At 43.2% G+C, this 20,047-nt stretch overlaps 1 protein-coding gene across 1 annotated transcript in view; it reads right to left on the reverse strand.

Annotated features, from left to right (window-relative positions):
* Positions 1-20,047, reverse strand: part of eipr1 (EARP complex and GARP complex interacting protein 1) — a 53,183-nt gene that overhangs the window by 15,976 nt on the left and 17,160 nt on the right. Inside the window, exons 5-6 of the mRNA XM_054614017.1 lie at positions 14,285-14,384; positions 4,717-4,853 (exon numbers count right to left, since the gene is read on the reverse strand). Of these exons, the coding sequence (XP_054469992.1) occupies positions 4,717-4,853; positions 14,285-14,384 (237 nt within the window). The remainder of the gene's footprint in view (positions 1-4,716; positions 4,854-14,284; positions 14,385-20,047) is intronic.

Here is a 20,047-nt window from a genome sequence, read left to right on the forward strand (position 1 = left end):
AGCAGCTTCTGACGCCCTGTGGCATAAGTGAAATATGACCTTTTAAAACACACATTCAGGAAAAAGACCTAGCTCAAAATTCACAACAGCTGGCCTGTACGACAGGGATTGGGTTTCTGAATAATGTAATACTGAATAGGTACAGTGAAAAAGACAGGCGGAGAAGAAGTGAAAATGTGTCAGGATTTTTCCATTAAACACCACTTTCTGCCCCCAATATCGGAGCGGAGCATTGCATAATTTACATAATGCTGCATATTACATCAGTACAAACTAGAACAGGATCCATATATATTTCATAAGCAGTGTTATCTTTGTATTTCTTTTTCAAAGCACTGTGTATCTGGGAGACGGGGGTGCTGAAGACACCGTGCTCCTCTCCAGGGTGTTGGATGACTAACTAAAGGCGGCTGCTACTGCTGGGCTGTTCTCCCTGTCCTTATTCTAGAGCAGGGCGGCCGTGATTGGGCTGGCAGACCGGGTGACGAGCCTCGGGAATGAAGGGGGAGGAGGGGGGAGAGGAGAGGACAGGAGAAGAGAAGAGTGTGTTTTCTGTGTGTGTGTGTGTGTGTGTGTGTGTGTGTGTATATAAGTGTGTGTGCACGCGCTGGTAAGAGGGGACACCTCAGAGGTCGTCTGAGGAGGCAGTGGAGCGTGCAGAGAGGCTGCCATCACACAGCTGCCACACCAACTGGACACACACACACACACACACACACACAAACGCACAAGCGGGCCACATTCATGTGGAGGTATGAGCACACAACACCACACACACACACACAAAATCACAAAGGTACACACAGCACAGAGCAAACAGGGGCGAGCACGCGGTCACTTGTCACATGCGGGTCGCTTACTCAAACAGACACGTGCACACACACACACACACACACACACACGCAGAAATGTGACTCACCGCTCATTCACACTTGCAAGCTTTCCACTTGCAACCACTTCACACTTGCGCACGCAGGTGCACACACACACACACACACACACACACACACACACACACACACACACACACACACACACACACACACACACACACACACACACACACACACACACACACACACACACACCACCCTCGGTTGCTGCCCGTCTCTGTGTAAAACACCAGACTGAGGGAGTCAAGAAGGCACAGGGATCCAATTGGTTGATCACTTAAATGGATAAATGACAAGAAAAACAACAACATAGAAACAACAGACCTATTATATTACAATCACCTGAAGCTATTAACATGTTCTTTTTTGGTTTTGTAAATTAGCTTTTTACATTCAATTACTTTTTGGGTTGTTTAGGTAAACACATGATTGTATTTATTATTCATTTACCTGCTAATTGTTTTCTCAATTAAATGGACCAATAGACCACTTTACAACTGACGTCATCAAACATTCGTGAAGACTGAAGTGGAGCGTGGTGTTTAGCCCCAGCCATCCAGTGAGCTTTTAAAGAGTGAATTAAAACCTTCACCAGAATCTAAATGTCTGCTTGTTGCACTCTCGGTTGTCATGATCTACAGAATTCAGACAGGATCACGACGGTTCCCGAGCGACGGGTGTTGCAGACAGAGCAGGACCTCCAACAGTATGGTGATCAGGAATCTTCACTCTCTTACTTGGTTTAACCACCTTGGATGTAATCTTCTGTTCAAAGAAGAATTCACCTTAAATTAACATTGGTGCCATTTGCTTTATATGCCATGGAAAATTCACACCATCTCCATCCTGGTTATAAAAGAAAATACCAGTGTGCACTAGGGCTCATGGTACCGACCTTACACCACCTGTCAGCTCGTTTCAATCAGCGCTCCAAAAACTAGTGTGTTTTCTAATAAATTACACACAATTTATCTTTAATCAGTAACTATTTAAGTGCTTACTTTTGCTTACTTTCTGTTTTTGTTTTCATTGACTTTTAAATGTAAGCTGAATGTTTTCTTAACATTAACGTATATTCAATACATTTCTATTTACAGGCCATTGATAGACCAGTCATTCCCCCAAAACATTCTAAAGTGGCCCTATTATGCTTTTCTACTTTTTCCCTCTTCTTTAGTGTGTTATATATATTTTTGTACATGTTAAAGGTCCGTAGAGTGTAAAACCTGAAGTCCACGCCTAAAAAGAGTTACCCTCCCCCTCAGAAGCTCCTGAAACGGATCCATTGAATTATCTCCTTCACTTCCATAACTTTATGAGGTCACAATGTTACGGAAGTGACGTAAAACTCTCCAGCTAGTTTGGCCCTCAAACAAACAAAAGAGAGAGACGGAGTTGAAGAGTAGCGGGCTAGCTGACCAATCAGAGCAGATTTCAGAGAGAGAGTGAGAAGAGGTGCTGCTGGACAGCCAGGATGAGAAAAACAAGGAGGATTATGAGCATTAACGCATGTAAACATGTTGTAACTGTAACTTGGGATAAAAATATGCACCCGGAAAATAGCATAATAGGGCCTGTTTAACTAAAACCCCACAGAACATTATTGTGAATTTCAGCGTAGATCACAAAGTTTAAAAAGAAACTGGCTGAATTTCAGATGGAATGTGCATAAAACAAACACAAGGTATCTTTGAGTACACGGTGTTATCAGAGATGAGGTTGTGGTCTCTGCTAACAAGCCCTGTGCCGCCGCCCCCTCCTTCCCTTTGTGCCCACGGCCAAATCAGCGCTGTTGCATCTTTCAAAATAGCACAGCGGGAGGAGAACGGCCAAAACGGAGCATGCAGGAACTCTCTAATTTGTTATGTGGCTGATGGGGAGTGATATCAATGATTCAACCGTCTTATCTGGGCCTGTGATCTTGTGAATGTATTCTCTCTCCTTCTCTCTCACCCTCTCTCCATCTCTTCGACGCGTCGCCGTGATCATTGCGGTGGATAACGAGGCGATTCTCATTCTTCCTAGCAGAGGAATACCTCACACGTACACACTCACTCATTACATACCTCAGAGACGCAGGGAAGGCAAACAGAGCACACACGCACACACACAATGCACGCCCATGCACGCACGCACACACACACACACACATAGCCAGAGGTTGTAAGGTGGGTAGCTGATAACCTGCAGTTACAAGGTTAATGCGTGGTAGTACACATGCTCCATGTCAAGCAGGAACATTAGTGTTTCGCCACGTCGCACTTTATCATGTGCTGAGGAGAAGCGCAGAATCCATTAGAGTCACAGACAACCACATGGGGGCAAACAAAACATATTATAAAGAGACAGGAGGGGATGCACAGAGATTCAAAATCGTGGTAATGTTTTTCCTTGTCTACTTACATTCTGAAAGGTATTTCCTGACCAAAATGACAGGGTTAACAGTATTATTCGTGAATGAGGCAAATTTGTAATTTGTGATTCTGGGCTATACAAAATAAACTGAATTGAATTGAATTGAAGTTAGTGTAAATATAGGTTTTTAATCAAGGAGCTCCAGGATGGCATTGAATGGCGTTGCGTTGCGTTACTGTGGGTCACGTAGAGTACCATTTGTAAGCAATGCCATTAAGATACTTCATTCTACGTCACAGTGAGATGATTTAGTTCCAACAACTTGTTTTCTATTCTACAATATAAGCCAAATCTTTCAAATGCATCTGCGTTTCATTTTGTCTTAACACAATTAAGGTCTGTAATCAAATTATTATTATCAAATTTTTTTTTACATTTGAAGCATGTACCTTCCCAATGGAGCTTTGGCATGCACGTGGCTACCGCGCTCCTGGATACATTGCAAGAAGCCGTAGAACTCAAAACTTGGCGTAGCGTGAAATACCTCCAGCTGACCTGTCTGTTGTGTACTATGCTATCGGTGTGAGTGTGATCAGACGTGAACATAGATCTGTCACCATTTCGGGGATACCAATCCAGCTATTTCAGTCAGTCAGTCAGTATCAGCCCAGTCTTCTTTAAACCAATCTTAGTCATACTTAATGATATGACTATTGGTCAAACTTACTTACTAGTCATATCAGCAAAGGTTGTAATGTGAATATGGATATTGGCAATTGGTTTATTGAGAAAAAAGTGCATGTAGCACCTGAAAAAAACAAAAGATATAATCAATTAATGCCTGATTAAATATATATACTATAAATAAATGAAAGAGCTTTCCATATTCAACACAGAACTGATGTGGACTCATCTGCAGTATTTTCATTCAGCATGATGAGTCAAATTAAATGCATACTTTCATGTACTGCACTGAAATACCTTGTAATTACATGTAAACACATGCTGAAATGACTACGCTCTGAGAGTTTAACTCGTAAGACTCCAACACGACTCACTTCTGTCAGATTTAAATGCAGGCTGTTCGGAAACATCTGGATATAAAAAAAAAAAAAGATGTTAATACTGAGTGGCAAGGATCAGAGAAAACATGCCCCATGTTCCTCTTTTTCAAAAATTCTATCCCCAATGCGACGCTCTGAAATTCTTCTTCCTGGCATGGGCTTATTGTCAGCCATGGTATTATTGAGCACAACTCAAGTATCTGTACTTCTTCAAATTTCAAGAACAAATGATCAATACGTTGAAACAGTAGGAGAGGTCTTTATAAAGTCTTTCCCTTAAATAATGGCCATTTAAAGTATCAATTTCAGGATTTGCAGTAATGTCTCAGATTTGAAGTAAAAAGGTAAAACTATACGGATGTATTGGAATACTGTATTTTCAGAAAAGAGAGCGGAGAGCGTACCTCATGGTGCGAAGGTCCCAGCCCCGTATGGCCGTGTCATTGGCTGTGGCGAGCTGGCTGCAGTTGTGGTGGGGGCTCCACTTGCCCGAGGTGAACTTCAGCTGACCTTTGCCCTCCAGGGTGGCGCTGCTGGAGACCTGCGGAGGGACGGCAAAACCTTCATTACCATCTCTGAGCAGGGACGTGAGTTTCATCCAAATGTATCCGCGACAGGTTGAGCTGCCGCTGCGTGCTAAATCAGCATAATAAGGCTTCATTAGAAGTAATTTTCTCTGCAGGCCACACTCAGGACTACAATGGTTCAGTGTGACTCTGTAGTAATATTTTGGGCATTACCGGCACACCGACTGCATGCAGATTTACTTCACGCTGAAAACACTTGCACTCTGACAGACACAACTTCTGACCTTCTTTTCAATGAATGTCTAGCTCAAGATGTCTGAATGGGTCTGAATTTTAAGACTTGATACTGATTCAAAGCTGCACTAATCAATAGATCTTACGTTAAAAATGTATCAATTTACTGTGTGCAAAGTGAAAGGAGTTTGCTTGTAGAGAAAAACTCACAGGGAATTGTTACCTATGGCCTCTATCACACAGATCGAGAAACGTGCCACGAGAAAAAACAATGTTTTCCCATGGTACAGTGCGCCTGCTGTGCGCCCCCTTTCCCGAGCTGTGCGTCACATACTTCTAGTAACTTTTTAGATGCCCATATCGTCAACACTTGGCCCGGGCAGCCAATCATATCTTCCCCACTTGCTGGTAGATGTGGTGGGAACAATGGCAAAGGCAGACGAAAGGTTGATAATAGCTGTATTATATTTTGATGAACTAAATAATTCAAAGGGAACTCTAAATATAACATTCATCTGCTTGGATCATTTTACATGTAATCAGCAGCAGGCACACCACCTGTGAACGAAATATGAGGTCTTGGGGTGTTCCCACGATTCAAAAAAACATATCGGTTTCTGTAAAAAATAAATTGTCACTGTAATTACTTTTAAAAGCGGAGCAGCAAGCAGCAGTATTCATCATTTAAAATGCATAACTAGTATTAAATTATATGAATAGTGCTTGGCTTTGTTTGACAGTTTGACGGCGATGGACGAACCTCCATGACGAGTCATAATTAGGAAAATTCAGAATCGCCGAATGATCGGTCAAACTCGCCGAGCGGAACGCATGTTCTGTGTCCCAACATCCCAAACCCTGGATAACTCTCAAATTAAAATTCTGTTTGGACAAACAATAACTTTTGTTTGCATCACCAGCAGCGTTATATTTTCTCAGACTCTGCTCGCCACCTGTAGCTCACATAAAAACGTTCCGACAATCCCTCTTCATAAGCAGAGCCGCTCTCCTGCCTGCAGACTGCTCAAACATATGGATTAGTACAATCTGTTCTCATTTCAGTGCCCAACAGCAGGACCGGACCCATACAACCAGAACCCCCCACAGTGTGACCACTGGGAGGCAACAGCATGCACCTGCTGCTCCGTCAGCAGACCTGCTGACCCCTGGCTCTCCTTGGTCCCTGAGCAGGGATCTATACAGGAGATCGCTCAGAGTTACTTATGGATCAACTGTCGGTTCCAAGATGAGCCCTCGGAGGATTCAAGACCTGTGAGTGTCGAAAGCTGAATCAAACTAGCGTAGTTTGACTGCTTTGAAAAGCAATTTATTATAATTTCTTAATTTTAGACAGAAAAAAACATTTCAGTGAATAAAATGTCACTGGATCTGAAAATGAGAGCGTTTAGCTGAGAGGCAGGTTAAATTGACTGCCTTTCTTTTAAGGCTTTTCAAACAAGAAGACATGCTTGTCATTGGATATTTATCAAACCTGCTTACGTATATATCACGGGGCGACAATGAAGGTGAAATTAATCAAAGTCACAACACTTCAAGGATTTTGAATTCTAAAGCATATCACTTCATCGGGCTACTTTTAAAAAATGGAATCCAATTAATTCAACGGGCTGGCTTTGGAAATCTTTCCCTTAAAACTATGATGCATCCAACAACTCTAAAAAGCAGCATCACACTGCTCCACTTCACCCCCGGCTCTCTGGCTATCTGCAGGGTTTTTTATCCTCATCTTTCTCCCCTTCTCCCATTTCTCTCCCTCTCACTCCCGTCTCTGCCTGTTGGAGCAGGGATCATCGATCGGCCCGTCACCACACAGCTCCCTGGTACACTCTCATTATTTCAGCTAGAGAGGACAGGGGGAGAGAGAGAGAGACAGACCGACAGAGCAGCAGGAAGGGAGGGAGGGAGGGAGGGAGAGAAGCAGATAGGATAAAAGGAAGGAGAACAAAGAGAGTGAAAGAAGAAAATAAAGGAAAAGTAGTGAAAAGAAAGGAGCTGAAGAAAGGTGGCAGATGAGGGGGGGGCAGATAAAAATCGGACAGGTTTCCTCTGCGGCCTTGATGTAAAATTCCATGACTTTTCCAGAGATTTTCGTGGTTAAATTGGAGTGCCTCCTCATTTTTTCTCTCACTTTTTTTATGTCTGGTTAGAGTAACGAGTGTTTCAGCTGGAAACGTCCTCTGATGAACCTCCTCTATGCATATCCAGTTGCTTGTTATGACTTCTGGTGACTAGTAGTTCTCTTGAATACCTATGTTGAATACACTTATTGTAAGTCGCTTTGGATAAAAGCGTCTGCTAAATGACTGTAATGTAATGTAATCCTACTCAACCCTCGAAGCTCCGCCCTGAAAAACCTCATTTGAGAAATTTAGGCGGGACCTCTGAATGTCGCACACTTTTGGTGCCCCAGTTTTTTTTTCTCATTTAAATTAATATTTTCCTGTACATATGTGTTTCAATCTTCATAATTGAGGGGAGTCGACACAGTTTGATGCACATGTCATGATGCTTTACGGGACGTCACAGCAACGGGCTACGAGTCATTTTCAATGGAAGCTGGCGACACCAAGCTACAAACTGAAGCCCGTGTTTGTCCATCCATGACGCGCTACAAATTTCAGCAGTGAGGTGCCAATTTATATACATATAAAATGCCATTAGCCGGTTCCCAGAGCTTTTTAACCTCATAACTACGTCAACGAGTGCTCATTAGCGAGTTCTCAGAGCATTGATCAGGTTGTCTGACGTCCTAATGACAGAACGACAGTTGTGTAAACTCCATGATCAGGAGGGAAGCCTGGAGTAGGACTCTCTCTTTCTTTCTACTCGGATACCCTTGTGTCTCACCACTAAGTCCTGAGCTTCGTGAATCCCAGGTTCCCAGCTTTGTTAAAGCGCTAACCAAATTAGGGCCCCTAACAAGGCGGTGCACACAACACTAGGGGCCGCGTTCATTTAGGTACGCAGGCGGCACTAATGCAAAGCTATCCTTCAAATCGCCGTTGCGTTTCTGCTTTCTCCAGACTCCGGAAGAGAGAGTGTGCGAGCATGTGTGTGTTTGTGTGAGCAGATGTGCAGGACGGTGTGTGTGGGTGTGCCGGGAGCAGGCGGAGAAGATGTTCCCGGCTCAATTCCGTCAGCGATTCTAATTGATGAGCCGCACACACGCAGACGCACACAAATCTTCCTTTAAACAATGCACACTGGTGAGCTTATGCACATGATCCTCTCTTATATATGCATACACACACTCACACACTAAACACACACTACACACACACACACACACACACACACACACACACACACACACACACACACACACACACACACACACACACACACACACACACACACACACACACACACACACACACACACACACTAATCTAGGCCAGGCCCTTGAGAGAGAGAGAGAGAGACACACATTCACACTGCAGCTGGACACGTCTTGAGATGAACACATCACCCTCTGACAGATAGAGGGAACGGGAGAGAAGAGAGTGGGATAAAAGGAGGGAGGGAGGGAGATTAGCATTCTCATCAGCACCAGAGGAATTTGTCTTGGCTGCCAAGCTCTCCCTCCTCTTTTTCATTCCCTTTCTCCTCATCAAACCTGCTCTCTCCTTATCTATATCTCCCCCCTCTCTCCCTCCTAATCTCCATCTTTCAGTCGGAGATTAGGAGGGAGTCCTCTATTGCTCCCTCTTTCTCCTTCCTCCCCTTTTCTCATCATGCTGCTCTCTCACCATTACTTTCCACCTCTCTCCTTCTCCCTCGGTACAGGATTGAATGGCTGTGCTGTCCACTGTTGTGGTCAGAGGATAGAATCAACAGTTTAAACTGGTTCAAACTGGTTTAACTGGAACCCACTGTGACAAAGATGTCACCAACACTTTAGATATCCTGGAACCGGTTTAAACCACTTTAAACCAAGCGTCCACCATGTAGAGTTTCTATCCAAAACACTCGAACGCGCTGTCTCTAAACAACTGTCTTCCTACCTCCACCAGAACAACCTCTTGGACCCCCACCAGTCCGGGTTCAAGGTGGGTCACTCGTCAGAGACGGCCCTCCTTGCGGTGACAGAGTCGCTTCATGCTGCGAGAGCAAACTCTCTCTCCTCTGTCCTGATTCTCCTGGACCTGTCAGCGGCGTTTGACACGGTGAACCACCAGATCCTCCTCTCCACCCTCGAGGGGATGGGCGTCTCAGGCTCTGCACTCTCCCTGCTTGCATCCTACCTGACAGGCCGATCCTACCAGGTGACATGGAGGGGGGCCGTGTCGGAACCACGCATGCTGACTACAGGGGTCCCACAAGGCTCAGTTCTGGGCCCCCTTCTCTTCTCGCTCTACACAACATCTCTGGGTTCTGTTATTCGCTCGCATGACTTCTCTTACCATTGTTATGCCGATGACACCCAGCTGGTCTTGTCATTTCCTCCCGGTGACACCCAAGTGGAGGCACGCATTGCTGCGTGCTTGGCTGACATCTCGAAGTGGATGGCGACACACCACCTGAAGCTCAACCTGGACAAAACCGAGCTACTGTTCCTCCCGGGGAAGGGCTGCCCGCACCGAGACCTGTCCATCACCATTGATGATGCCGTGGTGACGCCAACTCGGACTGTGAGGAATCTGGGTGTGACCCTGGACGACCAACTGTCGTTCTCAGCAAACATTGCATCGGTCACACGCTCCTGCAGATTCCTCCTCTACAACATCAGGAGGATTCGCCCCTTCCTCACTGATGAGACGGCGCAGGTACTCATCCAGGCTCTGGTCATCTCCCGCCTGGATTACTGCAACTCACTACTTGCCGGAGCCCGGCGTCGGCCATCAGACCTCTGGAGCTTGTCCAGAAAGCTGCAGCACGTCTGGTGTTCAATCGCCCCAAGTTCTCTCACACAACTTCCCTTCTCCGTTCTCTACACTGGCTCCCTGTAAGAGCTCGCATCCAGTTTAAGACTCTGGTGCTAGCCTACAGGGCAGTGAAAGGAACAGCTCCTTCCTATCTCCAGGCCTTGGTCAAGCCCTACACCCCCGCCCGACCACTTCGCTCTGCGGCCTCGGGGCGATTGGTTACCCCGTCGCTCAGAGGTCCCTGCGGCCGATCCACCCGGTCACAGCTTTTTTCTGTCCTGGCCCCTCAGTGGTGGAATGAACTCCCCACCAACGTCAGGACAGCAGAGTCGCTGCCTATCTTTAGGCGCAGACTGAAAACTCACCTCTTCAAGAAGTACTACCCTGAGTCTTCCTCGTAGCATTTATTGCATTCGTATTAGTTGTTGCACTTACTGTATTCGTATCAGTTCGCTGCACTTATTGAATTCGTATTTGTTTACTGCACTTATCCTATTCGTCGTAGTTTGTAGCACTTTTTATTCGTATTAGTCTGTTGCAATTATTGTTCTCGTAGTAATTTGCCTCTGCACTATACTTTTGCTCTGGCTTATGCTTTAAGATGCTTGTTTAAGAAAGGAGATGCACTTATGACTTCTAGTGACTAGTAGTTCTCTTGAATACCTTTGTTGAATACACTTCCTGTAAGTCGCTTTGGATAAAAGCGTCTGCTAAATGACTGTAATGTAATGTAATGTAGAGCCGTTTATCCTCACGGGGTTTGCCTTGAATGTAGCAGCACTGCCCATATATAGCTCGTCCTGAAGGATGCAGAGCAGATTTTTTACAGGTGGGGTATCGGTCACTCGATGCGTAAGTTTCAGGGCTCAAATCGCTAAATCACAAAATTTAAGCAAAACTTAAAATTTGCACGAACGAGTGGGAATTATTAGTTTTGGTTTCAATCTGGATTTGCCTTCAGATTGTGGTTTTGGACTGAACCCAAATCAGATTTTTCATTATTTTTGCTTTTATTTGAGTCGGGTTTGGCTGTTCAATATGAAGAGAAAAGAAGCAGAAGTTTATCAAAGAGCCGCTTCCACACAGTCTGCAATGTGCAAGGATCCCCCCTCCTGAAACTAAACGCTGCAAAAAGGTATCACATGTTAATTTACATTCATAGCCCTTCTAATGTTTTTGGGTTTTTTTTAACCAAGCATTTATTTGAAACCATTTTGTTGGAAAATGTACAGCATTCAGATTTTTGCCCTAAATTTCACATTCATCAGATGATGTCATTGTTTCCTGCTTCCTGCTTATGTTGGTTGGAGAAGGTTTGCTTTTGAATTCCTTTCACATTTTTTTCTGATGCATAAAATTGGAATGATTGATGATTTGTTAAACGTATATGAATCAATCATGACATAATGAAAAACAAAACAAATATCATTTTGAAGGTAAATTCCAGTATAGAGCACCAAATAAAAATGCATAGACACTACTAGACAGTAGAGTAACATTATGTGAAATGATGTTTGTAAAATTCATGAATGTATGTGTCAACTGTGTATTGGGGATTCTTTAATATGCATATAGTACATATGTAGCCCGAAGGGGTTAGCTGTGTGAGCACGTAGTAATAAATGAAACGCATTTTAAAGCAGCTAGAAAACTTTTCAGTTTTCCATCAGAGCTTGAAACTGTCACCACTCGACACAGAGAGAACAACGCTAGCTTGAAGCTAATATCCATGCACACTGGGCATAGTAGGAACAAACCGTCTCGGGCCATGTTCTGAAGGAACAGAGAGTGAAAAATGGGCGACTTTTCAGGCGTCCTGGAACACGACGAACCTCTCCAAAGTTCACTACTCACACTGCGTTTTTCTTTTAACTGCCTGGCAGTAACATAACAACGGGCACGATGTTAAACGCCACCAAATGGTTTGAAACTTGATCGATGTGAATAAATTATCAATTCATCTAGAACAGTGTTAGTGAGAGACTGAGTGAGCGAGAGGCGAGCATGTACGTGCATTTACCCAAGAGCCCAGAGATTTTTCAAAGGGTCAGGTGACTGAGATCAAATCAACACACATGTCTCACTCACACACACACACACACACACACACACACACACACACACACACACACACACACACACACACACACACACACACACACACACACACACACACACACACACACACACACACACACACACACACACACACACACACTTGGATCTATTAGGTATGTGACCTGGTGCCCTTAATGTGAATCCCTCAACGAGCGCATGAATTACAAATGAGCCATCTATATTCTTCTTCGCTCATGGTCTCTTAATGGAACAACAGACAGACAGACAGACAGACACAGACACAGACACACACACACACACACACACACACACACACACACACACACACACACACACACACACACACACAAAACACACACACACACACAAAAGCACAAAAGCATGGGCTGACGCACCACTACTCTATTACTTCTTCCTCACACACACACGCACACCTGACACACACCATTATCTTGAGTCTTTAAATACATAATGGGCATTTTAATTGCAAAGCCGGCGGGTTGGAGACAGGGAGTTCACAGTGAAGAGCCTCTTCACCTTGCATTAGGAAGGACACAACTACAGGCGAGCTGACCAGAAGCACTCACGCACCGGCTACATGGTGGTCCATTCATTTCTATGGGTCATTAATGTGCATTTCTGCATAAAAGGAATAAGACAGAACCAGGCATGAATGCATCATAAAATGAGTTAGTTCTCTGAAAACAGCTTGTGTTTGGCCTTTTCCTGTTTTCTGTCACATTTCTACTCCATAACTAGATTTATTTGACACTTCAGGTCAGTTTTCACATAAAAAAAACACATGTGACGCCCCCACAAAGAATGAGGCAGCAATAGGCTATTATTCTACCCAGAAGTACATAAAGTATCTAAAATTGCCTCCACGTTGACGATCTACAACATTATAAGTCAGTTTACATGTACACATTAATGGTGATGATAACACAATAACTGTTATTATGTTTTGCAAATTATTGTTTTGTTGGTGAAGTATTTCTTTAAGAACAGGTGAAGTGTTTTTGTTGCAATACTAATTTCGACCACAAGAGGCTGAAGTGCATCATTACCCCACGTTCTAAATAGGACTAAAAGCAAGTTTTAACGTATTCATGCACTATCAACACAAATACATAAACATATGCATACATTGTGTGTTAGCCAGCTTTTAGCTAGGGGAAATCTTTTTTTTCACTTGTTTCAACAATGGAAACATTTTTAATGAACCTAAAAAGATTATCCTGGCAAAACCTTTATGCTTTATGTCTTATGTCATAAATACCAGAGAGGAGACAACTTAAATCAGACTTAAATGTGACTTTAAAGAATAGATCGCTAGAAAAAAGGGCTCAGTCTCACAGTTTTCCAAAAATAGTTGGGGAAAACGACAGCATTACATTGTTTTAAATCTTTAAGAAAACAATAAGGAAGCGTCTTTCATCCACATGATATTGATACTAGACCCAACACTTCCTTATATTATGAAAGAAGCTGTGCAGAAGTTCTAGCAGCCATGGTGTCTAACAGCGGCATTCAGCCATTCACACTCCGGCCTGATCATTTGAGAAAAAAAGAGAGCTTTTTTTCACTTTTTCTTTTTTTTAGGCACAAGCAAATATTGAGTAGGAACTAAATTTAGTTCTTCTGGTTGAAACGAAGCTTAAGTTCCTGAGCTCCTTCAAAAGGTTAATGGAAAAGCACTGATAGCAGCATAGTAATGCCTGGGTTTTGGAACGAGATGTTAAACTACAATGGACGTGTATATACTACAGTGTCCACACATTTTGCCATGTAGTGCAGTTTTCCTACATTTGATTTGAAACACAATGATGGCACCAGTCAATGAAGTGTGAAAAAATAGATCCAGTAAATTACTTTTCTCTTACTTATTGAACTATTACTATCACTGTGGGAGAGACTTGACCAGAAGAATATGAAAGTGGCCACATCTTATAAACCTGCCCAGATACTTGTGTGTGTGTGTGTGTGTGTGTGTGTGTGTGTGTGTGTGTGTGTGTGTGTGTGTGTGTGTGTGTAAGTGTCGGTGTGTGAGACAGAATGAATAGTGGACACTCTGTTGTCGCAGAGAGAGAGAGGATGTGTGCGCCTGATAACACCAAGACGATATGGTGGTTATCAAATAATGAGTTAGCTTTTGTGTGATATGGTGTGCGTGCCTGTGTATACTGTGACTTACAGTGTGTGTGTGTGTGTGTGTGTTAGTGTGTGTGTGAGTGTGTAAGTCTTACCGTGGCCTTCGTGGAGCTCTCCTGCAGGTCCCAGAGTAGTGCATGGTTATCAGCCAATGAAATCACACGCTTGCCATCTCCCATGGGCTCCCACAGCACGCTGTAAATACACAAAGACATGCACACAAGGGCACCCGCACCCGCACACACACACACACACACACACACACACACACACAGAAAACCACAAAGTCACAGTCAATTAGAATACAGATGTTGGTCAAACATGCATACAAGCTCATTCACACATGCTGCAGACTGGAGAGAATGGAGCTTGTTGGTCAGATTTTACATGACTGTTAATAAAGCACCTTGTGCAATATCACATTTAGATACATTTTTAAATACCTACATCAACACATCTGCATGCGTTTCCAGACATGATGTTTGTGTGGATGCATGTATCCTGAGTGTGCAGTGTCAACAAGGAAATTACAAATGTAAAATCTTGGACTTTACACTGGTTTTTATAAACAAATGTTAAGGTTGCTATATTTTCTGTCTGTCTTTATAATACCTTCTGACTTCCATACCCTGTATATGACACAGGTGTGGCTCATTGGTAGTTACACACAATAGAGCTCTATGGCTTTAATACATACACAAAACTTGTTAGTAGAATCAATTTAATTCTTGGTTTTGGTCTTTTTATTAGTAATGTTATGCAAAAAATGAGTTAGTATTGATGAGATTTGTTGACTATTATTAAACATGATTAACAGTCCACAGCCAAGCCGGCAGCTTGGGCATTTTCAGGAAGGGGTCTTAAAAATACAGGCGTTAAAACGAAGCGCTTCAGACAGAGGGTGATTACAGATATATCTAGACAGACGGTGTGAGAAAAAGAATGTGTTTTTTTAACATTAAAGCATGTAAACATGTTCTAGTAGAAACCCAGATTACAAGTATGAACCTAAAAATGAGCATGGTATGTCCCCTTTAAAACCACCTAAGTCAAAACTAAATATTTCTACATTTCTACACTTTTCTTATAGTTCTTTTAATTTCTAATTATGTGTGATTTCAAATTCTAGGAAGCTTCTGTGACCTTACAGTAGGCATCAGTGACATGCTGCATGATGTCTGCGGGAAAAAACGAAAAGAGTGTGACGCTGCCTCAAGACAGTGACAATAGCATGCAACCCAGTTCTGCACGTTAAGCACAGAGCACTTATTGGCAAATCCAGCAGCCCGATTCTGTCAATCCAGTGTTCAAACCCAGCAGTGGGCACAGCCTCGCCTCAGTGGTGTGAAAGAAGTGGTAGCTCTTACTGCATACTTAGCTTTGATTCCTCCCTGCATACGACTTTCTGTAGAGTATTGATTCCTCGCTGCATGCTTCTTGGAGCTGTGATTCTCCACTGCGCTCTACTTAAAATATGTATTCTGCACGCGAGCCATGGAGACCTGACACACTGGAGGCTAAACTGTTGCTTTATACTTCCATTGGTGTTGATTTGATCACTCCCATTCTTTCTCCGTTTGTTCTCCTCAGTTTGGGTAGGCCTAATGGCTCTGCAGTGTCGGCAGAAACACAACCACACAGGGTAAGAAAGAGGACACAACCCAAGTGAGAAGGCTGTGCTTTTAAGTCTGAGTCCTGTCGGCTTTAAAAGCAATATGTCAGTGCAGTCAGAGACCCGGCATTAAGCTAAACATAACCTTGGCCTGGGAAAGCTGCTATATGCTTGTTAAGGGTTTGACTTTAAAAAAAGTGTCTAATCTGGGTTAAAGGATGTAAAATGTCACAGAGATGCAGACGTGGTCTGGCTGAAGGTTTGGATGTCTTAGCCCATCACAGCTGTAAAGCCGCTGTCCCCGCTTTACTAAATAACAGCGTTTATTTAAGGACTTTGGTCCATTAGACAACTCTATTTTCTTTGACTCATTTGTCAACGTGAAGCAGCAGCTGCAACAATGCCCGGTGTTTGATGGAGAGCCTGTGTTGTAGGAGGTGAGAGTGTTCGCTCGAGATAAAAGAAGATGACGGAGCAAGGGAGGGGAGTTAAAAGTTTGCTTTTGGATTCAGTCCAAATTTCAAACATGCACAGTCTTATTAGAAAAAGGTGGAGCGTGGGGAGATGGAGAGGGAGAGAGGGGAGGTGTTTATAAGGGCTGTAAATTCATGACTGCTGTGGGACAGCTTTTACGGTCCTCCTGAGGAGCAGAGAGTCATGGGCAACACACACACACACACACACACACACACACACACACACACACACACACACACACACACACACACACACACACACACATAATGTTGTCGCTGAAGAGGAAACCGTGATGAGTTCTATTCATCGCCTGAAGATGTACCCTACCCTTAAGGAAAAGGCTTGTTTTTAAATATGTCATAATACAATATACATGTATGCAATATATACATTGAAAGTTGTTGTAATCAGTCTTGTTGTGATCACTGCTCCTCTCCTTACCGGCCATGAAGCCATCTCTTCCACACACCGTTACACTATAAAAGATTGGAGACAAAACCAAGATCTCATTCTGTACAAAAGAAATGTATTCTTAAAGTCAGCTGAAGCCAAATCAAGTGGGTATCCTCACCCTTAAACATGCTTAACAACCTGGACAAAACAATTTGAGGGAAATATCTCATTTTTATCACATTTTATTTGTAATTATTATCTAGAATTCAGACTGTAGACTATTTAGCAGACACTGAAAGGATTTTTTTTTCTCTATCTATCTGAATAAGGGATACAGTGTGAAAAGAACGGCTGTGGTTCTTGCCGATCTTCCGTATCTCTGTTGTGCAGCAGCAACATCTGTTGTTCTCCCTGCCTCCAGTAACATCTTCAGAGGCAAGGGAGAACTTCAGAGTTCAGCTTTGGTGCACAATTCTGTTAAAAAAACGTCCTTGTCCTTTTCGCTTGTTTGCAAACTGTTTCCAGCAGCAAAAAATGACAAAATATGAGTGCAGAGGATGTCACTGACGAGGATTTTCACAGTGTTCATTTTTACAGAGTTTTGGCCAGGGGGCAACCTCTGGTTCTTCTGAGTGAAGCCGATGCGGAAGTGTCTTAAAACCTGCATTCTCTCTACTGACCAGCTGGGGGCGACTCCTCTGGTTGTATGGAAGTCTATGAGAAAATGACTCTACTTCTCTCTTGATTTATTCCCTCAGTAAACATTGTAAACATGAGTTTATGGTCTCAATCTCTAGTTTCAAGTCTTCTTCAATACAGCATGATGTTCATTTAGTAAATTATGGTCCATTTAGAGTCAAACAGACCATAAAGCAGAGTATGCTTTAGGGTGGGCTTACTTATATTGACAGGTCATTGCCGTTACCAGAGCTGTATCTGGTGTCATTACGTTACTCCTCCGCATTCCAAATATGGTCACTTCTGTTCAAAATAACAACATGGCGGTGGTTGTATTCCAATATGGTGATGGCTTAATCTCCCGACTCGAGGCTGAGAACCGCAGTCCACAAACCAATGTGATGTCAATATGACTACGTCCACTTCTTTATACAGTCCATGGTTTTGGCTGACTTGGATATTCAGCCGGAGAATGGCAACTCAAGGCTGCAGCAGCAACGGGGAGGATGTGGCCAGAGGGGAAAATCCTGAAACTGAATCAATCTGCTGTAATGAATGTCGTAGTGGGCAGTTTTTGTTTGATGCCGTCGCTGATGACAACCGAAGGAGCAAACAGAGTGTGCGTTACTGTGCATGAAAGTTTTCCTCCTCACAAAGAGAATCGTGCTGGAGACAATTTTGAGCTTGAAAAAGAAACCGGCAGATCATCAGTACCGACACCGGCATTCAGAGGGCATATTAACCAATCACCTGCTAGGATTTCCGTTGAATGGTTTTAATAACTTGACTGACCGTGTTTGAGGGAATTTTGGTTGCATGCAGCCAAACAGTCCGATGGAGGGCAAAAGATGCAAAAGCTTTGGCTGAAATCTCGGAACCCATTGGCTATTGTCTGACGATGATTTAGCTTTTTATTAGCTCAAAATTTGCGTGACTCAAGTTACTAATCGGACAATTGACCAGCTCACAGCAGAAGAAGTCCGCTGGCTAACCGGATCCCTGGAAATATTATTAATATTGCCCCTAAAGGCTCAGTCGTCGTCAGACCGATAGCCAATGGGTTCGGAGATTGCGAAATACCTAACGCCAAGGGTTTAACCTTAAAAAAAACCCAAAAAACAAACATAGACTTTATTTATGTCTTTATGTTGTCACGTGTCGTAACGTGCTGTCCACAGCACAAACAGCAAAATTCAACTTCTGCATTTCACACATCTGGAGAAGTGATCTACTGTAAAGCATCTAGGAAACAACTTGGGCTTCAGTGTCTTGTTCAAGGACACTTTGGACATAGGAGCAGGGGGAGGCGGGGATCGAACATCTAAGCTTGTGATAAAAATTCGACTCGCTCTACTGCCCTAAGCCACAGCCACCCCTTACCTTTACACAAAACAAATAACCCTAAAATCAAATGGTTAAACTTGTGAGAACCATTTTTTTTTTGTCCCCATCAGATTTCTGTCACCAAAATGTGATTAATACGAGTACACACACACACACACACACACACACACACACACACACACACACACACACACACACACACACACACACACACACACACACACACACACACACACACACACACACACACACACACACACACACACACACACACAGCTTACTGGAGCTCACAGCAGCTCACAGTCCTTATAGATGGAGACTGCAGCACGTCAGATACCACCTCCCTTTCTCCCTCATGCACACACACATTCCCAACACATAAATCAGCACACCATAGGACCAATTAAAATGCACTCACCACTTTGAGATTTACACACTGCATGCTTCCCTATAGTATCAATTAATTCACACGAGGGACAGAGGAAGAGGGAGAGGCAGAGGCAGTGCAGGCGTACAGGATCTCATATTGCCTTCCTCTCTTATTAAAGCATACAAGTTATGTGCATTGACCTTGAGCTCTGCAACAAGCTGGCACACACTGGCTACTGGAATGGTATGTAAATAGTGTTGGGGAGAGCTATGGAGGTTTTACAGCCCCATATATCTATGTCTGGGACGCAGAGGCACTTCTCTTGCTCTTTGTCTCTCCCTATGGCTCTTGCTCCTCAGATTGTTTCCCCTCTTTGCTGTGCTTTGCATCCATATGAGTTTAATTCCAGCGCCTTACACGCAAAGCCAACAGCCAACACAAATAGAGTGTGTGCGCGTCCGTCCTCCTTCTGAGTGAAATTTTAGCACGGATACAGGGACACCAGGGGCAGTGTGAGTGTGTGTGTGTGTGTGTGTGTGTGTGTGTGTGTGTGTGTGTGTGTGTGTGTGTGTGTGTGTGTGTGTGTGTGTGTGTGTGTGTGTGTGTGTGTGTGTGTGTGTGTTTTCTGTGAGATTTTAGTTTAGTTGTTCAGAAGGTATTTTTGCAAAGCGCTATTAGGGTTGTACTGTATGGAATCCCAGGAGTGCCTTAATAAAGAATAAATATGTAAAAGAATGAAAAATATGAAGAGAAAATAAATAAAAGAATAAATAAATATGAAAATATAAAGACAAATAATATATATATATATAAGAATTTTCATTTATGGTCACATTTATTTTGTATGTTTTTATTTATTATTTAATACGTATTTTTATTTTTGCAAATAAAATTAATATTTTTTTAACCAATAATTTTATTTATTTACACTCCTACTACACGACACGCTTCTTGAAAAGGTCGTAAACTTATAGCTAACCACAA

Source organism: Anoplopoma fimbria, chromosome 15 (genome assembly GCF_027596085.1).
Source record: "Anoplopoma fimbria isolate UVic2021 breed Golden Eagle Sablefish chromosome 15, Afim_UVic_2022, whole genome shotgun sequence".
Classification (NCBI taxonomy): Eukaryota; Metazoa; Chordata; class Actinopteri; order Perciformes; family Anoplopomatidae; genus Anoplopoma; species Anoplopoma fimbria.